The sequence below is a fragment of the Eleutherodactylus coqui genome, chromosome 8 (genome assembly GCF_035609145.1).
Source record: "Eleutherodactylus coqui strain aEleCoq1 chromosome 8, aEleCoq1.hap1, whole genome shotgun sequence".
Taxonomy (NCBI): domain Eukaryota; kingdom Metazoa; phylum Chordata; class Amphibia; order Anura; family Eleutherodactylidae; genus Eleutherodactylus; species Eleutherodactylus coqui.
In genome coordinates, this window is record NC_089844.1 from 77031019 (window position 1) to 77056221 (window position 25203).

Sequence of the window (25203 nt, forward strand, 5' to 3'; positions counted from 1 at the left end):
ATGCGGTCTTTCTTATCAAGGACAAGGATTTCATGCTGACCTGAAGTCAGCGATGGACAAAAAGTGCAGGGTAAGTACATGATGGGCACACATTTACACACAATGATATCGTTCAAAAGATGGCTTTTGAGTGAATTTTGAGCGAAAATCGTTGTATTTACTTACTGTTTATTGATTTAAATTTCTGCATATACTATGTTCATCTAATTTATCTGTACCATTCCCATTTAGAATATGCTCCATTTAAATAAAGATTAAAATAGACAAATCACCGGGTCCTGATGGCATACACACCCAGGTTTTAAGGGAATTAAGTAATGTAAAACACAGACCCTTGTTTTTTATATTTAAGGACTCTGTAGTGACGGGATCTGGTCCACTGGATCGGCGCATAGTAAATGTGGTGACGATATTCAAAAGGGGGTCAAAAAGTGAACCTGGAAATTACAGGCCGGCAAGTCTAAGGCTGCCTGTCCACGGGTGAGATGCCATTGCGAGAGCTCGTATGACAAGCTTTCCATAGGATAACTCTTCCATAGGATATTATTCCCCCCCGCGCGGCAGAATATCACTAGCGATATTCCGTCGTGGCCGTGGACAGGCCGCCTTACTTCTATTGTGGGTAAAATGTTTGAACGGGTACTAAGAGATGTTTTCCTGGAGGACCTCAAGGAAAATAGCTGTATAACTCCAAATCAGCATGGGTTTATGAGAGATTGCTCCTGTCAAACCAATCTGATCGGCTTCTAGGAAAAGGTAATGTTGTGTCAGTTTGAGCTTGGCTGTGCATTTGGTCTTCTTTGACTCTGATTGGTGTGTTAGCTGTTGGTGTAAACCTGGGAGCAATTAGGGAGGGTTTTTAGTTGCCTCCTGCCCTGGGTTCGGTGCTGGTCAAGTTCAGCTCAGTCTCCTTCTGTTGTGGAGTGAGGACCTCTCTGGACCTAGTTTCCATGGTTCTTTCAATGGCTCCTCAGATAGGTTCAGAGATTCATTACTGAGATTTGTTCTTTGAGGTTTTGGTTTCCTCTGAGGGTTTATTCACACGAGCGTATATCGCCCGGCGTTTTCACGGCCGGCTGATATATGCTACCATGTGATGCACAAGCCCAGCGTATATGCTGTCGGGTGGAGGGGGACACCTTAGCTCTGCTAAGCTGTTCTACCTTCCCTCCCCCTTGCCAGCTCACCTCCTCTCTCCTCCCCTCCGGCTGTCTGCAATGGGAGGGGCGGAGCAAACAGCCGGAGGGGAGGAGAGAGGAGGATAGAAGGGGCAGGGAGTTTAGCAGTCACGCTGCTAAAGTGGAAAATGATGTTTAACACTGATAAATGGAAGGCTCTGCACATGGGCAGAGGAAATACATGTCAACATTACATACTAGATGGGAAACCACTGGGTAACATGGAAAAGGATTTGAAGATTTCAGTTAACTGTAAGCTTAACTGGAGCAACCAATGTCAGGCAGCTGCTGCCAAAGCAAATAGGATCACAGGATACATCACACCAGGGAAACAACAGGAAGGAAGGGAAGGGGGGTTGAGTATAACACTCACACCTCCAGACTTAGCAAATCACCTGCTTTCAGCCCATAAACTTTGCTTATAGGGTAAAAGTAGGTGACTCTTTAAGAGCACTTTGATACTGCCTTAGTCTGCCTGTCCACGGGCACTGAGGTATCCCACGGTGGATCTCCGCCGCAGGAGCCGCCGCCCGGGAGCAGCAGCCAGCAGACAGATCTCCGCTGTCAACCTATCTGACAGATAGGCTGACCGCGGAGAATCACGGTAATTCGAGGCATGCTGCGAATTGCCTGCGAGCGGCGAATCACTATGATTTTCCGCTTGCGGACAGGCAGCCTTAGAAGAGTTCTTCCATTCTATACCAGATTGAGTGTATTGCTACCTGTGGCCAGGGTAGATTGTATAATTGTTTGCAATCACTATATGTAGATATATATATACATTAGCTCCGATCGATATCGGTCCTTTAAGAGACTGATATATATATATATATATATATATATGCCAAACAGTATATATATATATATATGTGTGTATATACACACACAAATATACATACACACATATATATATATATATATATATATATATATATACACACATACACAAGAGAGTTGTATATTTTGTTTAAAGCTGTTTGAATGCCAGTTATCCTTCAAGTAATTTCCTTGTCTAATTTCCAGTAAAGTACTATTTACTTGGTCACCCTGTGTAAAGCCCTTCTATTTACGACATCATATCTCCCACCTGTTTCAGATCCGCATTGGGTTAAAGTTGCAAGAAGGTAGAAAAAAAGTTTAAATCTTCACTGAACAGCCAAAATTTCACCTGCACTTTTTGTTTTTTACTATCGGTCCAATAATCCAAGAAGCGTAATAATCTGCCACCTGTCTGGGTCTACTAATTCACTATATAGTCATACATTTGGCATCCAAAGAGTTAAACAGAGAATCTGTAAAGTCTTTAGGAAAGCACACTGTGTGACTGCTTTTCTGAATATATATGTGGCTTTTCTGTCTAAGTAGCGATTTTTACAGCTCACTGTGTCTGATACCCAACTGCAAACAGCTAATGATTTTCCGCATTTCTAGGGAGTTTGTGGATGACAATGAGCAGCTGAGTGAAGAAGTGCAAGAGAAGCGCTTTCTGGAGTTCAGAGAAAACAAACCACTGGAAATGCACAGTGTCTGCTCTGACAGCTTCTACCGGCTATAAAGGCTGGAGGTGGAGAGGCAAAACCGATTCTGATGCTACACTGTAGACATGTCTAGCACCGGAGCATCGGGGGACTCCTGGAGATCAGCAGGTTACAGCTTGTCCATCTGTCCTTTCTCTTGAATTGCTACAATATGGAGAACATAATGCGATGGACCAAAAACTCCACCAAAGTGCTTTCAGTAAACAAGAATTTATGCAAAATGAAACTTAGAGGCGTAATGTGACGACCATGGACCTTAGCAAAAAATGGAACAGTCTGACTTCTACCTCTGCCCTCCGTATAACTGCACCCCTGGCCACTTCAGATTATAGTTTTGTTGCCTTATGTAGAATATTGAACCGATTTAATGTCTTTAGTCCAAATACAAACAAACACAAAAGCATTAGATTGTCTGTAGGCTGCACCACAGTTGGTTGGATCTGCCGACATATCTAATGTAAAGGGCCTCCTCATGTAGGAGAAACCTAGAAAGCAAGAGGAATCGCCCAGGCACTTGGTGCAATGGCCACATACCTCATGAGATTTTCACTCATAGCTCCAAGGCCGTATTCACAAGACTTGTGGGCACAACTCGCATCACACAGCACACGGACACTTCAATGCATGTCATTTACATTGTCAATATGCAGAAGTTGTTGGGTAGATCCAAAAATCTAGCTTGACCACTATGGGACCCTGTTAGCACCTGGCCTTGTGTAAGGAGGTTAGGCTCATATATATTGGATAATGCAGGGTGATTCTCGGCTTGGAAACCTAAAGATTCCTCCATAACTTTGTAATTTTTGTCTGGTTCCCAATGAAAACTGATATGTATCTACCTCGTGTGCTGTTAAACAAGGTCTACCTAGAACATATGCTGAAAATGGCCTCTCCAGCATCCAGGCACTTTTATATGGCAGTCTGCATACTGGCGAAGACATCTGCTAATTTGATATTGAACATTCCCCATTCCGGATTAGCTAGAACTGGTTAAAGTCAGTACCACCATGCAACTTACATGCGGCAGCCTTATTAAAATCTGAGCGGTGTGCATACCTGTAGGGACATGTTAGGTAGCCAGCAGGCCTGCTGTGCATTATTGAGGACTTGAATATTGGTTGTACAGACAGTAGGGATTTATCCAGGTATAAGCATGATCTATTATAGGGTCTTTGCCGGGGTCAAGCCTGGATGCTTTTTTGCAAGTCGCGCTTAAGTAAACTGTTTCCATATACCGTGAGACGCTGAGACCTGTTCCATTATTAGTGAACTGTGTGAATTGTATAATGTGTTCCTCCAGTTCCCACAGGGTAGAGCATAACGTGCTGATTTGGTGGGGTCTCACCGCTGAGATCTCTGCCGTGTCCCGCTCTCGTGTCACTGCAGGGATCACTTCTTCCCCTGTGCACTGAGGTCACTCTGAATGGAGCGCTGGCTGCACATGCGCGGTCAGAGCTCCATTCGTTTCAGTGGGGACAACAGACATACCTAAGCGGGTGTCGCTTGTATATCTCAGCAGTTCCATTGAAAGTGAATTGAGCGCTAGTGCGCCTATGTGACCACCGCTTCGTTTAGTCTTCTCACTGTGGAGGGTGCAGTAACCTCTTAGTGGGGAGGATGGGGGACACGGGACCCTTGTTCTTGAGACCCCCACAGATCAGCAAGTTGTCCCCTGTCCTGTGGACAGGGGATAACTTGAAATTCTGGTGCAACCCCTTTAAGTTCCAGTTGCTAATTAAGATGTATGTTGCCAAAATTGTAATCATGCTACATGAAGTGGGAAATATTGTTCTTTCCTAGTGTGTCTATAGTGGAATTGCTAAGCCATAGCCAGTCATAGTCAGGATTGTGTAAAGGTACCATGAAAGATTATTTTCTTCCCTAATTACCTACCTTCTACAGTTATTGGTTTAAAATAAAACATTTCCTACTTTTATAACTCATCCTCATTGTATTCTGAAACATCTGTTACATAGCACCATACATGACAATTGATTAATGAAAGCTGTCTAAAAGAAAAACTGTATTGCCCATAGCAACCAATCACAGCACAGCTTTCATGTTACCTCAGCTGTGTAAGAAATAGCAACCAATCACAGCGCAGCTTTCATTTTATCTCAGCAGTATAAGAAATGAAAGTTGAGCTGTGATTGGTTGCTGTTGGCAACAAAGATTACAGGGGCAGTCAGTGAATTTTCAATTTTTAATTCCGCCAGTATTTGTCGCCTGGTGCTGAAGAACGCTCACGCAAAATTTCACTCAAATCGGACTAGAACTGTGGATTTGTAAACGACGCAAACAAACAGATGTAGCATTTTATATATAAGATGTTCCCTCCTGACCATTGGACTTGTTTTAACAACAGTTAGGCTCTCTTCATACAAGCGTGTGCATATTTGCACGCACATGAGCATAGGATTTTTGTGGAACGAACCATATTTTGGTTACATTGGCATACGTTACTGCAGATTTTGCGCCCGCAAGGCATGCTCATTTGCTCATGACAGATGAAGATGCACCAATTGAAATGGCCAATTAGTCCAATGAAGGTAGGTAAGTAAATAAGAAAATGGATCCGCGCTCTTTTCCGATATAGATTCTCCAGGTGGCACTTCAGTATGCACACTAATCTTTATTGTACAACGCGTTTCGTCATCTACAGTGACTTTATCAAGTACCTGATAAAGTCACTGTAGATGACGAAATGCGTTGTACACCTGGAGAATCTATATCGAAAAAGAGCGCGGATCCATTTTCTTATCTACTTACCTACCTTCTTTGGCTCAGTTCCCGGTTTGGGACACGGAGGACCCGCTTGGTCTCCTGCTTTTAGCCCAGCAGGATTCTGGAAATATCTGGCAATTACATTACAGGCTTAACAGGATACTGTGTGTTAGTGGAGACCCCCAGGTGGGCTCTGCTACACACCGGGTAAGTTACACCCATTTTTTGTTTAATATAGTTTCTATTGGATCCCTGCACTCCCTGGAGCGCTATCCTCATTCTATACTTTGAATTAGTCCAATGAGTTCCAGATGTGTTCTTCTTCCAGCATAATTGCAGCGTATCATCCATCTCTTAGCGTATTGCGCGTGCATTTGTGCACCCCCCCATTGACTTCTATGGGGACCGGCAGTGCGCAAATGCGCAAGAAAACAGAGCATGCTGCGGTTTTCTTTGCACAACTGAAATGTGCAAAAAAAAACAAACGCATGAAATCAAAGGGTTCTATTTTTTGCGTATTGGTCGTGTAAATTTTGCATGCGCAAATACGTTCATGTGAATCTAGCCTTATTGACAAAAAAGTCTACAGGATTTGTTTTATTAAGGGAAAGCTCAAAAAGGTTCATTAATCCATATGGAGTTACATGAATCCATGTAGTAGGAAATAAAGTATTTCAGTGTTGGGTATTTCATGAGCTTATCTTTATGCTGCCACTTGGTTACATTCCCACACAATAAAATAGCTGCAGATGGTCAGACGGCAGGGTGTTGTTTTATGGCCGACAGTATAAGAAAAGCAGGGAATCTGAGCATGAAACGCAATGTTGCATGGCTCTACAAGATCATCACTTGTGGCTGGCAAAAACAAACTGGCAATGTACCTCCACGCATTGTGCCTACTGTCTCACCATACTGCGAGGAGAGGAAATAAACCCAATCAGCCACAAATATTTGCAAACAGTTCTCGCTGGTTTGAGCTGGGAGTTTACAGGTTTCGACATTAAATCTACACACTAACTGGGAAGCATAAATTTAAATGATAAAATTAGACGGAGGGAAAGATAAGTTAAATCACTAAAATCTAAAAAAGTTATTATGCATTGTTAAAGCGAAGCTCCAGCACTGAATACAAATGGCATGAAGATGAAAAGAGAAAAACACCATATACACACTGAATGGCCCTTTTATTACAGACCCCCATCTAGTAAATAAAAAAAAAATGTTGTTATTTGTACAGCACCAAATTATTCTGCAGCACTTTCAGGTAATTTATTTATTACCCCCTCACTGGGGACTCATTCTACCGACCTCGTAAAAATGTTTCAACCTTGAGCCAGCTACCTGAACCAAGCGGGGATTGAACTCGCAACTGTGAGCGAAAGCTAAGGACTGCATTTCTGTTGCCTTAACACTCTGTGCAACACGAGGCGTTGGACCTCCTTTGGCCTTCAGAATTGCAGTGATCCATTGTGACGTAGATTCCACTAGGTGCTGGAACCGTTCTGCAGGAATATCGGCCTATGTGGACAGGAAGCTTTTTGCTGATGCTGAAAATTAGATGGAGGTGCTGACATGTTTTGAAGGCCCAACAGGAAGGGGTCATCGATTCATGCTACTTGTTCTAAATTGTGATCTTCCCATGAGCATGATGCAACAGAATTCTAGATTCGTCTGACCAGAAGTTTTTCCACTGCTTGGTGTTCCAATTTTTGTGCTCTTTTCCCACTGAAGTCTTGCCTTTCTGTTTATCTTAGACAGTAATGGCGCTAGAACTGGTCATCTGCTGTTACTTTAGTTGGAGCACTAGTGTTGTATTGGGTTGCAATTTACTTGACTGTGCGCTATTTGTTTATCGGAATAATTCTTGACATCCTCGTCTGACCCCTTTCATCAACAAGTTGTTTACGTTCACAGGTTCCCCTTTCAATGGATGTTCCTCCTTGATCATAGCATTCTTGATATACTCTCCATACTGTTGCACAAGAAAACCCTACATGGTTGGCAGTTTTTGAAATCCTGGCCCCGTTTATTCTAGCCCTGATGACCCGGCCTCATTCAAAGTCACTCAGATTGCTTGATTTGCCCATTCTAATATACAGTGAAACAGGTCCATAAAAACTTGCTCACTTAAACGTTATGCTGCACCCTGGGGTCACATAGCAAACTTCCATACAGGAAAGCTCCAATCATGAAAGGGCAGGGGTCTCTCATAAAGTGGCCTTCCAGTATATGCACATTGGACATAATCCATGGCTCATATGGGGCCCATGGAAAGCGTGAAAGTTAAGGTTGATCCTATCACCTTCGCTATAAAACTCACAAAGAGATAGAAAGGGGATTGCGGTGCAAACAAACACCAGGCTTTTTTCCCCCCGGTTGGTACTAACCAGCACCATAAGCAGAAGCCTATTTTAATCCCTGCGACGGGGCCCCTTTCCTCTATGTATAGCAAGTCTGTGTGAACACTAGGAATATAATGTGACGACTCACTTATTTGACTGCAGCTTTCTGAATTTCTGTGAATGTGATATGGTGGGATACTAGTACCTGTCAATGTGTATCAGATGTAGATGAATCTAATTTGCTCTTGCTGCAGTGGGCTGTACCTCTGCTATGTGCTCTAACCAATCACACCTTCCATATGGAAAATAAATGTCAGGACTTCCAATAAATTAATTATAGGCCATCAATAGTTGATGGGCATGGGTCTGCAGCTTTGGATTCCCATCCATCAGCTGATCATCTGTTCTGCTGTCAGTGCAGCGGGCTGGACGTTGTCATTAGCCGACAGCACAGCACAGGCAGTGAAATTTAATGGGAGAGCCGCGCTGCTACAACACCTCCTGCTTCTCTGCTGGTCAGGGTGTCACATCTAGTCCTGACCAAGAGAGGGGCAAGAAGTGTGCATAATTTGACCAAACTATGTGGGCCCATCCACCATGTCCAGGCCGAATCATGATAGATTGGTTCCATTTTATCAATCAGTCCCAGGTGGTTCAGTGATAGTATACAGCTAGCTTTCCCATCCATGAAAGGCTTTTTATCCCAAAGAGAGGTGTCTATAGAGCTAGGAACACATCCATATAGGTTCACCTGGATGTGGCAGATGGGCACACATAGTTTGATCAAGTTATGTGCTAAGAACCTTACATTTTTATGCAGTTAGTAGAAAGTTGTACATGTTTATACATATATTAAGTGTCTATGAGCCCTGAAGCATGTATGTTACAATCACATGGCTTCCCCTACCGCACTTCTCTACCCTCATGCTATTTCACTGAAACACTAAGGCGAATGTACTACTGAAATAACATGATGCGATGCATTTTTCTCTTAAAATGCATCGTACTCGCAGTCAAACTCGTATGTTTGAAAGCACGGTATCAGAGTTTCTTGGACTGATATTGCACTTGCCTGTGTAAAATTAGCCAGAGGCAGAGGAACGGTAACTACATCTCTTTCCCCCCTCCGACCCCTACAGTATTTACTATTCTAAAATAGTTACTTTTTTCAGATTAGGATTTCTGAGCATTTAGGTCAATTTCAGACGAGCGTATTGTAATACATCCGTAATATGAATCCGTATTACAGACGTGTTTCAGATGACATTACAACCGTATGTCATCAGTATTTCCATCAGTAATTGCCTCTGCATATTTTATTTTCCACTAAGCAAATACTGATCTGTATTTGCCAAATAGAACATACTTGCAATATGGAGGCAAATACGAGAAAAATGGGTCATGCTGTGTTTTTAAAAAACATCCGAGAAAAATTTGGCCATGTGAGTAGATACATAGATTTACATTAGCTCCGTATTACAGTCTGCAAAACAAGGACCATACATGGAGCTAAAATACGCTCATCTGTAAACGGCCTTACAGATAGCAATAAGATATTACTGATTTAGGCAAAAAAAAATGTATAACGATAGGAATGTTTTCAGAGAATTATGTAAATAAATGTTCCATTAGTAATTACTGTATATATTGCATTGAAATGTCCCTGTGCTGCTTCTTTAAAGGCTCTTGCAATGCTGCAAAATGAATTCAGCGTAATTAATTTGCCAATTTTCTCAGATTTACACCTGATCTATTATAGATCTTCCTGAGCAAGAAACCCGTCATTTTCCTCGAATGGCACAGCGTGTGAACCGTGTGTTCTACTACTGTGAAATCTCAGAAGCTATTAATGGGTTTATAAAAAGAGAAAAAAAAGGAAAAATGGTAGAAAAAGCTGAATTCCATAAATCATATAGGCAGTCAAACAAAGACAGTAGAAAGAAAATTGATTTCACTTCCGTGCAATATACTATGCTGCCGCCGCAAAGTGTGTAATTAAGCAAATTCTCTTTTATTTTCAAGCTAAAACCAGATGATTCCAGGGAGTTCTGGGACTTCAACCAAAGTTTTAGGAGACCTGATGATTCATGGTTCAAAAATCTTCTTTAGTGCTCATATACTTTATATGTCAAAGTCTACTACAAAGACCGTTTATAATGTCATATAACGTGAATTGAACTGCCACATGAAGGCAGAAAATTACCTATAGATTTCTATGAGGTCTGTTTTACCGATACCCATAGCATATAATATGGTCACATGCACAAGCCCTATGGCTGTCATATACAACGAGCCGAACCTGCTTAATAACATTTGTATTATAGATTAAATTATCTAGATTCCAGATTATTCTAGACTAGAACATTAAAGGGGTGGTATCAAGATTACAAGTTGTACCGCTATCTACAGAATAGGGAGTATCTTGCTGATTTGTCAGGGTCTCACCACTGAGACCCCCGCCGATCTCGAGAACAAGGGTCTTGGGTTTCCCGCCCTCCTCACTATGGACTTACTTTACTCCCCGCAGTGAGGAGGAGACTGAATGGAGTGTGGATCGTGCAAGCACTCTAGTGCTCCATTCCCATTTAATGGGACTGCAGGGATACTAAAGCGGCATGCGCTCAAGGATTTCTGACAGCCTCATTGAAATGAATGGAGCGCCGATCACGCATGCTCAGCCATCACTCTGTTCACTCTGACGTCACTGTGGGGATTCCATTCTCGATAACGGCAGGAATCTCAGCGGTGAGACCTCCACCAATCAGCAAGTTATTCCCTATCCTGTAGACAGGGGATAACTTGTAATCTTGGTACAACTCCTTAAAAGTTTAGATAAATAAGGTCTCATTTGTCTATTTTTTATGCTTTCAGATATGTTTCTACAAGTGATGATATGCTGGACAGATGTGAAAATCCCAGGCAAGACCTCCAAATTCCTTAAAGCACACCTATCATTTATCATTATTTCCAGTAACCCAATAAGGTTTGCAAATATAATAAACTTCGTAATAGACTTTATTTAAGACTATTTGCTTGTTTCCCTCTTATCAGATGCCTCATCCCTCTATGCTTGGCTACTGCAGGATCTGTAACTACTCAGAATCTCTGCACTAATCTGACAGTGATCAAGTATAAAATCCCTTGTGGCCATTGCCCCTACTGACACATTTAGCTTGTCTCTGACATGCATGCAATTGTTACAGAGAAGTGAAACGAATAATAGGATTGGATAGAGAACAAACAAGTCTATTTTTGCCCAGACGTAGGGTGACAATCTATCAACCACCAATAGTCAGTGAACCGTTGGCCGACAAATTTATATCACATTTGGAAAGATAGAAAGAAGTTGGAGACGGATAGAAAGGAGTATAACTGCAGGATCCAACTACACAGGGTTAATTTATAGCCAGTAATCACGTGGACATGTTCATTATCACTACTGTATAGGCCTATAGACTGGGACTCTACATTTAGCCAATACCTTTGAAAATTCAGTGAATTTTAAATTTGGTAAAACTGGTGTCCATATTTAACAATTGTTGGTGTATTGATGAGGAAACTGGCAGAACAGCCCCACTATGCTACTGACCAATTTGGCGTAGGGCTATTCCTGAGGGCAATACCTAGTTTTTACCCTTTAAGCCCTCCAACTGGGATCTGGTCTTCACTAAAGGGTTCCCCAGACCATAACCCCAAGAGTAATCTCGGTTCAGTGGCAGCTGATGCAGACAGGTCAGGAATGCGGTAGTGCGGCGCTTGAGAAGCAGGCATAGATGTAGTCGATGAACAAAGCTGAAGTCAGGAGAAGTGGAGCTATTGCGGAATGGAAAGACAGGCAGAGGATCATGGCAAGTAGCAAATAGCTATAACGTGATCAGAGTAGAAGCCACGGTCAGGACAGGAGCAAAAACATCTGGGTGAATCAGGCACAGATCAAACCAGGAGTCAATCAGAATATGATAGCACTTTTGCAGAACTATACAAGCACAATTGCTCAGGCACTTGGCAGTTGGGGAGGTTGCCTTAAAGGGGTATTCCTATCTTGGGAATGGATACTATTTCAATGTGTCTGAAATCACAAAACAATGCAGTCACCCATAAGACCTTTATTTCCCAAATGCTCCATTCTCCAGATATTGTAGATATTGATTCCGCTGTTCTCTGGTTGTTCACAGGGAAACATACCACCTCTTCTATAGGAAGAAATAGCAGAGCACAACAATAGCAGGTGGCCGGGCTGAAAGCAAGTGCACATGCACTCCTGAGATCTTAACCACTAGATTTAGATGAAAGAAGTGCACAAACGCCCGCCTCTCCTATCCATAGAAGAGGTGGGATGATTCCCTGGCAAGAAGCCAGAGGAATCAATATCTGGAGAACAGAGCATTTTGGAAATAAACATCTTATGGGCGAATACATTGTTTTGCAATTTCAAACACATTGAAATAGATTTCTCGTGACGGGAAAACCCCTGTAAGTGATCAGGGAGCTGTCAGGATTGGCCAGAGATGGAAAAAGCTGAGTGTACAAGCTACTCCTGCTTGGGAGTGCGTAACTTACGAGCAGTAGTGACAGCAGCCTTGACAAAGCAGATGGTATGGGGTTAGCTGTGGCTGACAGCTATAGAAAGTCAGAGACTGTGACTGCCGGATGAGGGAAGCAGGAGAAGCCGACGACTGTGACAGAAATGATTAAATAAGTTGATTGCATCGGTCACACTGCTATGATAATATCTGACCCTATCCACCCCAAACACTGCAGTGAAAATGGTGTATGCGAACTAAATCAATGAATATCTATCCCAGGTTGGTCAGACAGCTAACTACTACTTGCTTTTGCAGGCAACAACCTTTCATCACCCCCAGACGCCTTATTAGGGGATTGACCAAAGTGGGAAAATCTTTACATTTCTTCCTTTAGACTAGCAGAAAGTACTATCTCAGTGTTGGAAGGTTCCTCCCATTATTTTCATACTACCTACTTAAGAAATCTTTGCATGGACATATTCCAATTTTATATGGTATATATGTTATACAACACAGTGATTGTAGCGTATAGCAAATATATTTTTTCATCTACTGAAACGGGGCAGCTACTCGTGAATGTAAATGAGAGTAGTCACAGCTCCGCCTCTTTAATCAAACCAATAGGCTGAAATATAACCAGAAATCAGGTAGTTATTGCTCATAGTGGTATCGTGCACAAGCCAATCTTTTGCTAGTGTGCAAAATACATGTATGTACATACAATGAATACACATACAGTCCATAAATACATACTATTAATTGTGTAATAGGTCTATTACATTCCAGGTGAAAATTTTTGGTTACATAGTGTAAAAAAATGTATCAAAAGGCGATTTGCAAAACGGAATTGTATTCCAAACACGCAACATTTACAATTGGCTAAGAGAACAATATCGCCACCTACAGGAATCAACTCACAGCAGCAATTTAAGTTGCTAAGTTATTTGTATTTCGCATAGTGTATTCCAGCTATAAAAGTAAGACAGAAGCATGGACCTGACTCTATATCTTCTGGATGCTATTAGCCATGTTCTGAAAACGATAATGAAATAGAATTCAAGAACTTTAAGGTTTTGGTTAATATGTTGTCATCATTTGATTTATTTTTATAGATTTTTAAAGTGTCGGTTTGTCAGCCATTAATTTATGCAGTAATTCCAGGAGAAAATAGCAGAACTGACAAAAGTGGACCTCAAAGGGAACCTGGCATCACTTTTGTGTGCATAAAACTCACATAAAATAATGAAGTGCAGAACTTTACAAAACTTACCGTATTTTGGTAAATGTTTTGATCAACTCATATATTGAAAAAAATAATCAAAACTTTTTCTGTGACGCATGCAAATTCACAGCAAGTGGTCTGGTGGGCAGGTCGGAGGATCTCTGGTGGGCCGGTTGGACTGTCTCTCCTGGCTGGACTATGTCACTGTGATGTGATGACGTAGGATGAGGAAGAGTTGGATTAGCGGCACATGCAAAGTTCAATTGCTCTTGTGCCGTTTCCTATGTTATCCACAGCACAGTGCCAGAGAAGATGGGTGTTGGGAGAAACTGTCCGGAAATCCCACAAGAGAAGTTCTGGCCCGCCCAGCGCACCACTCACCGTGAACTTATATAGACACTGGAAAAGTTTGTACTATATTTTTTAAGGTATGAGCTGATCAAAATGTTTACCAAAATTATTTTACTGGTATAGCGGGGTTTATGCACACAAAAGTGATGACCGGTTCCCTTTAAGTCTCCTGGAGTTTCACTAATAATGTACAACTGGATAAATAAGTCTCGTCTCCCTGATCTTGTGTCTCTGTTGGGGCTTCTGCATAGTGGCCTCCATGTGTTACTGTGCAGGCTATATTTGGTGCGGTCTCTATGGATATTTTTTCCCTTAGAAGCAATCCATACATACAGAATCCGATGTAACAAGCAACTTTTTTCTGATAAATTCCTACAAATCCATCAGAAAAAAACTCACTTTCCTCCCGAAGAAATGGGGCATATGGCTGTATAGAAGAGGGATCATACACATCTATGGCAACCCTGTTTTGTCCCATTCAAAATGGAGCTGTAAGACGGTCGTGTGTGAGTCCGTACTCCTGAAAGACGCAATACACAGCAGGCAGCAGACTCATGTAATTAAGCTCATGCGAGTGTGACTTCATCCTCCATTTACCTCGCTGTACTCTGCTGACGTCTACTAATACACTATCCTACCAAAAGTAATTGGACACCTGAACAAGAATCAAAAGTAGTTCTGGTTTCCTAATGTTAACACTTAGTGGGGCTCCTTTGGCCCTAATGACAGTAGATACTCTCCATAGTATTCTATCTACTAATATCTGATACATCTGTTGAGTTCTCTCAAAGATGATGGACGCTGTTCATATTTCCTGACACGACACTCCAGTTCATCCCGAAGATGCTCAGTAGGTTCAGGTCAGGACTCTGTGCAGCCAGTCCAATCGTGGAACATCCATATCGTAAGAACCAATGTAAAACATCCCCAGACCATAATGGAACCTCCAACATACTTAACTGTTTGCATAGAATGTTCTTCACTTGTTCAACTGTCCAATAACGACGCTACTTTCGACGTTTATTTCAAGTACAGAATACCATCATTGACTGCGCTATTCTGTACTCCGAATAGAATGGAAACAAATGTGAACCTTGTAAAACGGACACCAAAGAGGTATCACAATAGAAGCGAATGGCCCAATTTGTTTCCATCTCGGGGTCCCATCACTGCGCTGCTTTCAGCAGCTGTCACGGAACCCCCGTCACATAGCGCGTACATTAACACTACGTGAACACTTTCTTAAGGGAAAGGGTTCAGAGAAAAGGGGGAAGGTGTTACTCTGCTGTCATATCATCATCTCTACTACAGTATCAACTGTAAGTTCAGTAACTTTTCAGATCATGACATCTTGTTGCCCTCCTCCGCAGAGTTGTATTACAGTAAAGTCTACTAAGCCTGTAATTAGAATCAAAGCCTGTGGCAGACAGTAATAAGGTCGAAATTTTGCTCTCATGCTCAAGTATTTGCTTAGAACTGGGTTTTCGCCTGCCGCAGTCATAGAACCTCTGCCCCAATTACTATGAATACCTGTTTTGGTCAATGGACTTGAGAACAGCTGCTGAAGAAGTTTATTTTCCGATGTCCTCAGCAGGACAACAATGTCAGCTGGCAGGGTATCTCTGTTCTTCTCCAGAAAGCCACAAGCATTATAGAGGACCTGCAAACCAGTCACATGAGAATGGGTTTTAGTAAGAAAACTTGTCACTTAAAACAAAGGATACATTGTTAAAGTTCATATAAAATGGAGTTTTATTATTAAAGTTTTCAATAGGAACATAAAGTCCACATGTGTGTTACCACTTGTAAAAACCCATGTATTGACATAGCTCAAGGCCCTTCTTTCTGGTTGAACCTTAAAGCAAGCCAATTGTATTCATGCTATTGTTTAATCCTCAGTAAAGCTTTGTGTATAAACTACACAGTTATATACAGTATTCCCAGAGCAAACACATTGTAGAAACAGCTACTACAGCTGGTGTGGGTTTTGTGAAAAGAGGGGTCTAGCCGTGGTGGGTTCCATCACCTATGCCATTGGGTGCCAAATACCTGTCAAGGACGCCCTTCTACAGGAAAAGTGCATTGTGCGTTATACCAAGCAGTGCAGTGTTAGATTCTATGGCACCCTGTGCGGAATTTTCTTTTGCTCCTCATTCCCCCCAATTTCCCCTTCCTAAGATAAAAAATGATATATATTGCACTGATAGGCAGTCTGCTTGCATTCTATTGTTCAGAAAGCAGCAAGTTCGCAGCATAGCCGCACCAGAACAGCTCAGTGAATAAATACTGTACCAGAACCAACAAAAATACAGCACCAGAACCAAGCTCATAACCTAAATGCAGCACCAGAAGCAAGCTCAGTGTCATGGCACGTCGCCCCTGCTCACCTGCTCATGGGGTTGCAGTTGGAAGCTGTCACATTGTTCACAGCACTCCTATGCTCTGGTTACTCTCAAGTCTCTGCTCCCTCTCTTTTAAAGGGCCAATGCACTAATTCCATTCCCTACCAATCACGAGCTGGTGTGTTCTATATTAGGCATCCACACCCTAGGGTGGATGCCTAAGCAATTGGTCTTATTAGCTATTGTAACAGAGCCTCAATTTGTGTGTATTCCTGATTCTGACCCTTGTCTGTTTATTGACTGGAGTTCTCCCCTCCCTGACCATGGCTCTGTATCTTGGACTCTGCTTTTGTCTGCTGCTTCTCTGACCGACAGCCTGAATCTCATTTACGCACCTGTGCTACTTGACCCAAGCCTGTCCCTCCAGTATGCTATTGTTGAGACCTGCAGGTACCGTGCCTCAGCTCAGTACAGCATCAGCAGCCACATTACTGGGACTGTGTGTGTAACCGCTTGGAGACCCCCGCAGCAATGACGGTATCCCACTTGGAGGGGTCAGGCAAGCCCATAGCCAAATCAGTGTCTTGCAAGGTAGATTCACATCTCTCTGCCTGACACTCAGTACATAAATATAACACAAACCAAGCTCAGTGCATAGATATAATACCAGAACCAGGCTCATAACATAAATATAGTAGCAGAAGTAAGCGATTGTGTTGCGGGGACATTGTTTCGCTGAAAGCGACACCTTGGAACATCAGAGGGGAGAAAGAGCCAAAAGGAGAATGATTTATGTAACATACCCAAGACGCTGTCACACAGAGTAAGAAGATCATATGGCTAGGCAGACCTAAGGGGATTTATTGCCCCCAGTCTGTATTCCCCTGGTGCTCCACCTAGAAGCTGGTGGCCAGCGTCTTGTGCGATGGCACAAGTTGCACGCAGCTAAGGTTGGCCATGGTGCCAAGGAGCATGGAAAGGGTATGGCGAAGAAAGAAACAAAACACTAGATACTTCTTTTCTAGTTATCACAATCTACCTCTATAATGAAAAGCCAGTTTTGTCATTGCTATGGGGCCCGTTCTCTTCTATGCAGGTCAAATCCCCAGAGATTTCAAAAGGAATAATGTAATTTGTTCACCTTTCCGGCATAATGCTGAATGCCAAAGCAAAGCTCCACACATTTTGGCCTCCAAAAGTATTTACATCTAAGATTATCTTCAAATTTATCTGTAAAGACACAAAATGTACATTATTTTGTCTATCAACGTAAGCGGTTTCTTACATGTTCAGTACCAAAATATACAATTTCATGTTTTAGGGCAGCTGAGATTGGATGGTGTATGTCAAAGACAGCAGTGATATTACATGTTATTAAATATTACATGGCTACTTTTTGTACATCAGCTGCATCTCAGCATTGCATCATATTGGTATCCACAGTAAAAGCATTGAACTACACATATCTGTAAACTGGTAAGATCTAATGTCTCAGCTGGAATGCCATGTAGCAATAGGACAACCATGAATAATGGGTAATGCTGGTACAGTTGGCTGAACAACATACAATTTTGCAAGGCTTTACAGCTGGGCAGCATTGGACCTGGTAGAATGTCATCTCCCCAATGTCATTGTCTTTCTAAATGCTTATTATTGTGAATTTCCTCTCCTCCAGAAAGAAGAAAACGGTCTTGCTAGTGGTACCATGTAAGTTTGTAAGTTCATGTTTGACACTTGAAAGTTGATTAGATTTTTTAGCCAAGGCAAATGTAAGAGACACTCATCTGTAGGCAGCGGTTTCCCTCTCATCACTACAGGGCAGGGCACTTTTTGAGAGGCCTTTGACCTTCTCCTTGAAGAGAACTAGCTGGTATGAAGTCCTACAGGCAGTGCTCCATGGGAAAAAGTATGTAAATTAGCTCGCCTCCAGAAGGAAGAAAACTGTCTTTGTAGTGCCACTAATTGGAGGTAACTACCCAGAAAGTCAATATCTAACCCCATAGAAGAGGCTTGAAACATGACTCTAGATTTTAGCCAAGCCAGAAACTGCTCTAGAAGAACGAGTCATCCTAGTATAGGTAGCTGTTTTAAGTTTCTTCCCCTTGTGAGTGCAAACCAGGGTGCTCGATGACTAGGTGAGAGGTTTTAAACAGAGCTCTTGGTGAGTATAGTTTCTCATTAAAGAAACCCAGTTGGCACACAGTATTAGTAAAGATGTATTGCATTAATTTTAATATATGCTTTTGTGGCTGCAGGCTAAAAAACTGCTATTTACAAGCAATCATTCATATACCAACTAAAGTCTGGTCGGTCGCTTGTGGGAATCGACTTTCTTCGTCTAGCAGAGACAAAAGCCCCATCGGTTTCTGAAGAAAGGTATCTAATAGCGGTCGGTTGTCCTCATACTTCACCAGTGCAGCATCTATTCCTTCACTCTGATATTCCATCTGTTGAGAAAAATGTGACTCATTTAACTTTATAAAAATGTGATTTTGCTTATTTCTTCTTTGCAGTGTGAAGTTTCAGGTTCCAGGCCTGCGGTCTGCAGTCACACTACTCCAATTTTCTTGTGAGTACACCTTCTGCTTGTGTGCTAACAATGACAAAACTTGTTATAGGGACATTGTGTCAATCCATATCATCATCCACATCAATGTTCACATCCTAATGAGCTTAATTACTGGTGGTTACAAGTGCAGATATATAGACAATGATGTAGATTTGGAATAACACAGTGTCCCTTAAATCCTAACAAAGTTCATTCTGAAGAGTGTTAAATCACCCTTGCAAAATTACAAGCGGGGAACAACAACTCATGTGAGAAATACCCAACATCTCATAGCACTGCAAATATCATCATCTCATGCCTTGTCTGGGCAGCTGCTATGCATTGTCCACAGAGTGGGTCGGCTGACCACACTGCTGCAGCTCAGTAGTGGTTGGAGAGGAGTTCCTAATTGATTAGCCTTTTTTTATATTATTTTTATATTCTCTTTATACATATTCCTGGGTTGGGCACTGTGTTGTCATTTATAGTGTATACCATGTGCATTTAAATCATAGTTTCCTTGTTTATCCACGTTCTTAGTCTAGTCTTGCGATTTTTTTGTATGCGTCTAGTGTTTTGTTTCTCGCCTAGCTTTGTCTCTTATCAGTATAGTTTGCCCTTAATGGTTTTCTAGTCCATTCCTTGCTTCTAAAGGCCCATTTAGACACAACGATAATCACTCAAAAGATGTTGCTCGAGCGACTTTTGAGTGATCATCGTTGTGTCATTTACAGCGCAAAATGATCGCTCAAGATGAGCGATCACTTTGCCCTGCCAGCGGAGGATGTAGAAGACAAGCGGGGTGTCCCCGCTTGTCTTCTACATCCAGCTGTTCCCCGCTCCGAGCGCCCGGCTTTTATACAGCGGAGTGCTTGGAGCAGAGGATGCAGAAGACAAGCAGGGTGTCCCGCTTGTCTTCTACATACAGCTGTTCGCCCGCTCCGAGCCGAGCGCTCTGTGACGGGTATGAAGAACAGAGCTGGACCGCTCTGTTCTCCATACCCAGCCTGTTATCAGGGAGCGTGATACAGCTGAAACAATAGTATCAGCAGTATCCGGCTGTGAACCCCCTGATAAGACTCATCGCTGAAAGACGACAATGAGCGACAGGATAACAAAAACTGCACAATGTAAGTGCAGTTACACACAACGATTATCGCTCAAAAGACGGCTTTTGAGTGAATTTTGAGCAATAATCGTTGTGTCTAAATGGGTCTTAACTCTGTAGTTTGTTTGCCTTTTCCTGTCTGTATCTGCCTAGTCTTGCTTCTAGTGTTATTTAGTTTTCTTGTCTCTGGGCCTTGATTCCCTTTCATTGTCAAGGATAGTGTCTCAGATAGGGTTTAGGGATATTCGATGGTTACTCAGGGACATTGGTGCCTGGTGTTAGGGTCAGTGTTAGGAATAAATTAGGGAAGGCCTTAGGGAGTGATAGAGCTAGGGTTAGGTATCACGGCTTCGGCATGTGCACACTGCCATACTTGTGCTAGGTACCAACAGGAGCACTTCTCTGCAAGTGTTAGGTTGATTTGGTTGAGTTGCTTGGAAAAGCAACTACTATAGGTATAGTCAAATTCTACCATCTAGTGTGTAACTGACATTATAACATAATTATGTGGCAGCTTTATATGGGCACTATGTGGTAGTATTATTTGGATAATATATGGAGGTTGTATTTAGATTTTTTATGGTGGTATTATTTGGGCGGTATTGTGTGGAAGTATTATTTGGATGCAAACATTCAGGTATAAAGGGCATACATTTCTGTGTTTTATATATACCGGTAGATATATTTTGAAATTACAAACACAGTAATCATAAAATAGGAAGCACAGAAGTCCGAATTAGCTTCTTGGGTTGCATTTTCTATAAAACCAACAATATGGAACAGTTACTTTTTGCATAGGTAATAAATAGTGATGAGCGAGCATACTCACTAAGGGTAATTGCTCGATCGAGCATTGCCCTTAGCGAGTACCTGCCCGCTCGGGAGCAAAGATTCGGCTGCCGGCGGCGGGCAAGAAGCTGCGGGGGAGAGCGGGGAGGAACTAGGGGAGATCTCTTTCTCCCTCTCCCCCCCCCCCCCCCCGCTCCCCCCTGCTGACTGCCGCAACTCACCTGTCACCCGCGCCGGCAGCCGAATCTTTTCTCCTGAGCGGGGAGATACTCGCTAATGACAATGCTCGATCGAGCAATTGTCCTTAGCGAGTATGCTCGCTCATCTCTAGTAATAAAATATACTATATGGTCACTCAAGTTACACTTCGTTAAAAATCAGAAATAATTCCATATGCAATAAGTAGTGATATCTTGAAGGGGACAAATTGTGTGTATATATATATATATATATATATAAAATGTGTCGAGAAAAGTTGCCAATTTACCTGTTCCAAAGCAAATATATGCTGATTAAAATAAAACTGGATCTGCTCATTGGCAATGTTAATGCAAAGCTGTTCAAAAGAATTTCGTTTGAAGTTCTCAAATCCAAAAATATCCAGAATGCCCACGTTCATACCACTCTCGGCATTGCTAGAGAGAAACAAAAAAGGAGAGACCATTTATTACAGATGATTTGATTTAATGTTAATCTTAGGCTTAGGATAATAACTTCAACCTGCCTGGGATTTGCATATTCCGTAGAATTATCACATATTTTTTCTTGATCATAATTAGACTTGCATGATTTAATGTAATTAGTAGAAACCTAAGAAAAAAAAGTCAGCCTAAGTCCCTAGATCAATAAACTTTTCAGGTATGGAGATCCCATATTGACCCAAGTCACTTGCCATATATTTTTGTCGGGCTGGAGAAGAGTGTTAATGCGGTTCACAATCCAGCTGAAAAGCCTTCCATACAAAGCTTTAGACATGGCATCTCGGACATCAACTGCTTTATCCACAGTGTTGGTGCGGATAATCGTCTCGCCTCTTGTTACTACGCAGTGCGAGGTGAGGGCCTCTTGCAGCTCTTCGGCACCAATGCTAAGCAGGGCAGCAGCTAAAAAGAATATGTCAATGTAGTATTATAGCAAAGAAAGAAGAACATAAATATCATTACAAAGAAAAAGTAATTTCTATGTAACTAAGAATATGTACTTATACAAAAGCACTATTCACTGAAAAGGAAGCCAGTAATGCAACACCTGATAGACTGCAGGCCAGGCACAATCGCTGTAGACCCTAGTAGAATGCAGAGAGCCATACTATGATATGAAGGAGCTACCTGTGCAATGCAGACTAAGGCCTTAGTCACATGGGTGTTTTTTCGCGCGATTTGTGGATCGCATGACGGATGCGCATCCGCAAATCGCGTGACCGGGGCCCAAAAATCGCCCGAAAATCTGCTCCTAGCCGCGTTTCATTAGAAACGGGCCGGAGCTGTCCAGCGCATTGCATTCAATGGAGCCGGCAATACAGCCGGCTCCATTAAAAGCAATGCGCTGCGGGCGAGCACAGGATGAATTGTCGGGAAGGGCTTAAATATATAAGTCCTTCCCTGCAATTCATCCAGAAATGTGTAAAAAAAAAAAATATATATATATATATATACTCACCTTGTCCCGGCAGACGGAGTTCAGCGCGGCCAGCCTGCAGTGGGTGTGAAGGGGGTGTGAGTCAGACCTGCCCCTGATTGGCTCAGCGCTGAGCCAATCAGAGGCAGGTCTCACTCACACCCATTCATGAATTCATGAATGGGTGAGTGAGTGCTGCCTCTGATTGGTCCCTGCGCTGAGCCAATCAGGGGCAGGTCTGACTCACACCCCCTTCACACCCACTGCAGGCCGGCCGCGCTGAAATCCATCTGCCGGGACAAGGTGAGTATATATATATTTTTTTATTTTTGCACATTTCTGGATGCATTGCAGGGAAGGGCTTATATATTTAAGCCCTTCCCGACAATTCATCCTGCGCTCGCCGGCAGCCCATTGCTTTCAATGGAGCCGGCTGTATTGCCGGCTCCATTGAATTCAATGGGCAAACATCGTTCTTCTCTGCCACAGCTGTTACAGCTGTTTGTTTGCAGTCACTCCTCCCCATTCTGGGCTGGGTTGAGTGAATGGCTGCACTATTAGTCTGCATTGGATAAGTAGCTCCTCCAAATTATCGTATGGCTCTCTGCATTCTATCTTTTGTGCCTGGCCTGCAGTCTATCAGATGTTGCATTATTGGCTTCCTTTTCAGTGAATAATGTCTTTGTTTTTTCTCTCACCTCAGTGATTTTATACACAAGGCACAGACCAAGTGATTTGATATAAAGAGCTTTATTTCACACTGACAGCTTAGGCCAGGTTTACATGGCTATAAGTAGCTGCACAATAACATGCGTACTTGCTACATATCACCAATTCCCATGCACTATCTTGGCGTGAACGCATGCGGAATACACAGCAAGATGGAAAATGCAGCGATTTTTTTTCCCGTGAGCAATATGCGCACAAAAAAATGGCAGGTGTGAGTGGCCCGATGCAAATCGCTGAGCAATGACAATATGCTGTGTGTGACCGGCCTAATACACATAACGCCCAAACTGAACTTGAAGACTATTTAAACCGGAAGAGATCAACTCTAAGGCATGCCATGAAGAACTAGCTATCAGGATCGCCAACATTTTAAATGTGTTTGGGGATAGTTTGACTGTCTACTGGCAGCAAATGCTATGGGGGGGGGAAGAATTAGGCATACTAATCTTCCATTGCCTTATTTCCATCTCCTTATTGGAATAAACATGGAAGCTGGGATAAGCATGCATGTTTATGCAGCAGTTGGGGAAGCTAGTTTGGCCAACAACTATATTACATGTAGAGCCAGCTTTACTCTAAATCTGTTACTCACCTCAGCCAACTCCAGCTCCACCGGTCCTGACATCATCAGCAGCCTTGCTGGATCCAGCTGTGGCACTTCTCCTCACCAAATCAGATGCACACACACAGCTTGACTCTTTTCAGACAGTTGTGTGCACGTGTTCTCTCATTCATCTCTACGGGTACGTTCACACATAGCGGAAAATTGTGTCGATTTTCCGCAGAGGTAAACCTGCATCATTTCCACTTCAATAACGCTTCAAAATTCACACCATTGGTGCAGACTTTTGTGCGAATCTGCAGTAACCTTTACTTCTTCTATTGAAAGGGTGAAATCGGCGGTAGATCCACACCAAAATCCACATTATTTTACATGTGAAGTACCCCATGGGGAAGTGCACACACACAGCCATCTCAAAAGAGTTATGCCATGTGCATGCACCGATGTCTTGAGGGGCCTGGTGCTGGAACGTCAGTATGAGAGACTGTTTCCCAGAACTCCTGTTTCCTCACCTTAGAGCCCCATAATGTAGTTTATGAGGCTCAAATGTCCAGACAGGTTTCCTTAAAGATTGTGTAAATTAGGAGATAATGACCCCTGATAAAGTGTAGATGTAAAAGGACTGAGCATTTTTTTTATCTATTAAGGCCCATTTAGACACAACGATTATCGCTCAAAATTAGATGAAAAGCCATCTTTTGAGCGATAATCATTGGTTGTAAATGTGCCCATCTTTCAGTTTTCTGCTGAACGATGAATTTCAGTTTGGCATGAAATCCATTGTTTGGCAAAACAACTGATAAGAAGGACCACACACTGTGTTCTGCCCAGGGAGCGCTGATTACATTGTCTCAGCGGTCAGCCCCGTGGCAGAACAGAAGGAATTTATTCCAAGAACATCGGGTGGTCTGGTCTGAGAATGTAGCTCCTGGCAGCTCACACGCTACTAATTGGTACTAATTGGCATTAGTACGAAGTAGTAGTTTATGCAAAAATGATCGCTCAAAAGCCATCTTTTGAGCAATTATCTTTGTGTGCAAATCCACCTTTAGAGTAGAACCTAAATCCCCATTTACACACAACGATTATCACTCAAAATTTGTTCAAATGATTGCTTTTAAGCCATAATCATTGCGTTTAAACGCTTTCATCTTGGCTGAGTGATGATTTTTAAGTAAGCATACAATATATCCTTTAGCCGGAGAGATAGCAGGGACAACACGCTGTGTTGTCCACAGGAGCAGCTGATTACATTGCATTCAGCTGACAGCCGGCGACAGCCCATGTCAAGACAAGATGAGTGCAAAGTCCAGACCAAATGCTGGGATTTGAAAACAACTGCTGGAGGCTCATTTACATGCAAATGAAGCTGATAAAGTGCTAATGGGCATTAGTGCCTATTAGTACTTTATGCAAAATAATCGCTAGAATGGTCAATCTTGAAGTCATTTGAAAGATTGTCTTTGCGTGTAAATGAGCCTTAACTCTATCTATTTTTCTTGCTCTCTTGAAATTCTAGAAATGCCCCTGCTTTGCCAATTGGAGCAATATTATATATTTTTAGGACATAAAAATTAGGGCTTAGGTAAATATTAGGTCAATGCTTACAGCAGCCTAAAACATGCAA

The 25203-nt window shown here is 42.4% G+C and overlaps 1 protein-coding gene across 1 annotated transcript in view; it reads right to left on the minus strand.

The window, feature by feature from the left end:
- The window catches only part of MYO3B (myosin IIIB), a 449841-nt gene that overhangs the window by 169086 nt on the left and 255552 nt on the right, over positions 1–25203 (minus strand). Inside the window, exons 17-21 of the mRNA XM_066575886.1 lie at positions 21561–21771; positions 21156–21303; positions 18517–18670; positions 17365–17453; positions 15412–15541 (exon numbers count right to left, since the gene is read on the minus strand). Of these exons, the coding sequence (XP_066431983.1) occupies positions 15412–15541; positions 17365–17453; positions 18517–18670; positions 21156–21303; positions 21561–21771 (732 nt within the window). The remainder of the gene's footprint in view (positions 1–15411; positions 15542–17364; positions 17454–18516; positions 18671–21155; positions 21304–21560; positions 21772–25203) is intronic.